This window comes from Penaeus chinensis, chromosome 37, assembly GCF_019202785.1.
Source record: "Penaeus chinensis breed Huanghai No. 1 chromosome 37, ASM1920278v2, whole genome shotgun sequence".
In the NCBI taxonomy this organism is placed as follows: Eukaryota; Metazoa; Arthropoda; class Malacostraca; order Decapoda; family Penaeidae; genus Penaeus; species Penaeus chinensis.
Genome location: NC_061855.1, coordinates 20178144 through 20180643, shown reverse-complemented (window position 1 = coordinate 20180643; position 2500 = coordinate 20178144). Strand labels below are relative to the sequence as shown.

The window sequence follows — 2500 nt, the reverse complement described above, 5'->3', positions numbered from 1 at the left end:
ATCATGCTTTGGTCACTGAATGTTATTGGTACTAATGGTATTTTTTCGTCCAAACCTTAATTTGAGATTCCAATTATTCAGTTATATTTAATTTCAGTTATATCTAATGTTCACCCCTGTATATTCTATCTAATCAAAGGTGAGGAGAAATTAAGGATATTGCATTTAATCAATCTGCACCGTTACAAGAATGATATGCTGTGTTAAACATATTCATCGTGCTCTTGTTTTTCTTCTCCTACCGTTTATTTCCTCTTCTGTGCCTCTTTCTTATTCCACTTGTCATTATATAAAAAAGGATCTGAATCTCTTCTAAACGCATATGAAGTAGTAATAACGTAGATGACAGAAATAGTCCATGAATGAGACAAAGAAACATAAATGTAGCTTAGCTTGACTAACACGTACGAATATGATGCTGGAGAGAATAAATTTAGATTAGGAATAAATTATCCAGAGTAACGTGAAAGGAGAAAATAACTTATGGAGAGTAACTTCGAAAACAACTTAAACGAAATAACTTACAGGGAGTAACCTCAAAGCATAAAGCATCTCGTCGAGAATACCCTCGAAGCAGAAAATAACTTGCCCAGCAGACTCACAATGGCTAACCCCCCCTCCCTCCCCCAGGCTGGATTCCCCCCCGCCAGCCCCTGGACCCCGACGCCTACCTCGTGGCTCGCACCGACCTCGGCCGCCCATGCAGAGCGGAGTCGACCGAGCCTCTCCTGGCAGCCATAACGCCCTCCACAGCAGCGCAGACGCCCACGATCACCACCACACACGCCCACAATCCGGCCTATTCGCCCACGAGTGAAAATCTCCCGCCGGCGCCCTTGCATTACTCCACCCTCGCCTCACGCCCTGACGAGGAGGACGCGCACACGCTGGTACGTCCGTGAAGGCTGCTGGGGGTGGGGGTCCCTCTTGATTGCAGTGTCAGTGTAGGGGTGAAGGATTCAAAGAGGAATTGCCTCTTGATATGCACTTCAAGTCTTGAATTCAATGCAATATGAGCGTAAAATAATCTGATTTGGGGTATCATTTCCTCTTTTTTAAACTTTAAGATTTTGGTTTCCTCCAGTATCATGTTAAATTAATCTAATTCAAGTGGATATCTACATTTGACTTGGCTACAAATATATTAAGAAAAAGATAGCTTTGTCTCCTTGTTTCTTGCTAGTTCATTATGTCATAGCCTACTATATATTAAGAGAAAGTACGCTTACAATAGTGTACATTTTGGAGTGTAGTTTATATGGACACATTTTATAATTGAAAAAATCTGCATATTAAAAATATATTGTAAACAATGTGACATTATCACTTTCAATAGTTTTTATTTTTGTTTTCAAAGAAAACGAGTACATGTTCAGGGTAGACTTCTATATCTGAATGGTACACATCACTTAACATGTTTCAGGGGTTCTGTTTAGGAAACTGAACTTTTTGACATCTTTATTGCCACTTTTTACATTGTCCTCTCGTTCAAAATTATAAAGTCATCTTTATAAAACTTCATGTGTATGTGTGTGTGTGCGTGTGCGTGTGCGTGTGCATGTGCGTGTGTGTGTGTGTGTGTGTGTGTGTGTGTGTGTGTGTGTGTGTGTGTGTGTGTGTGTGTGTGAGTGTGTGTGTGTGTGTGTGTGTGTGTGTGTGTGTGTGTGTGTGTGCGTATACGTGTGCGTGTGCGTGCGTGCGTGCGTGCGTGCGTGCGTGCGTGTGTGCGTGCGTGCGTGCGTGTGTGCGTGTGTGTGTGTGTGTGTGCGTGTGTGTGTGTGTGTGTGTGTGTGTGTGTGTGTGTGTGTGTGTGTGTGTGTGTGTGTGTGCGCGCGCATAATATAGAGGGATAGATAACAAGTAAATAAACGGTCTAAATGAATTATAGATATATGAAAAAGAAAATCATTACATTCAAGCCGCTAAAACTACAGCCTCAATAGCCTTTTAAAGAAAACATGTATTTTTTTAGGGCAAACTTGTGTAATCTTCTGTATACATTTACCTGTGGCATCCCGCAGGAATGTTGCCGCAGCGAGGAGGACTCGGACAGCGGCCGCGCCACCGGGGACTCCGGCTACGCCACCACCGAGGAAGGGGGTCGCAGCCGCTGGAGGGGGGGCGAGCATCAGCTGACGCCGGGGGCCAACGGGGGAAGCGCCGGCCGGCCTCTCTCGCACCACCACGGAGGGTCGTCCTACGGCGGGTCGTCCCCCCGGGGTTCGTCCTACTCCCCCCTCCCCCGCCACGACCCTGAGTACCAAGAGGAGGAGGAGGAGGAGCAGGACACCTCCGAGGACCTCGAGGAGAGGCAGGAGCTCCTAGCTGAGGACCTCATAGGAGGCGGTGGGCACCTCTCGCCCATACCCAGTCCAGAGCCCACCGCCGCACACACCGCCCAGAGTGCCGCCCGCACCGCCGCCCACGCCTCGAAGGGCTCGCAGCACCACACCACGCCCATCATTGTGTGAGCTGGCGAGAGGACACAGACAGTGCTCCT

General features: G+C 47.3%; 1 protein-coding gene across 1 annotated transcript in view; it reads left to right on the top strand.

Moving 5' to 3' along the window:
* LOC125045453 (proto-oncogene tyrosine-protein kinase receptor Ret-like) overlaps nt 1-2500 on the top strand; it is a 231113-nt gene that overhangs the window by 227801 nt on the left and 812 nt on the right. The window contains exons 22-23 of the mRNA XM_047642717.1: nt 631-890; nt 2022-2500. The exon at nt 2022-2500 is cut by the window's right edge and continues 812 nt beyond it. Coding sequence (XP_047498673.1) covers nt 631-890; nt 2022-2471 — 710 coding nt within the window. The 3' untranslated portion in view covers nt 2472-2500. The remainder of the gene's footprint in view (nt 1-630; nt 891-2021) is intronic.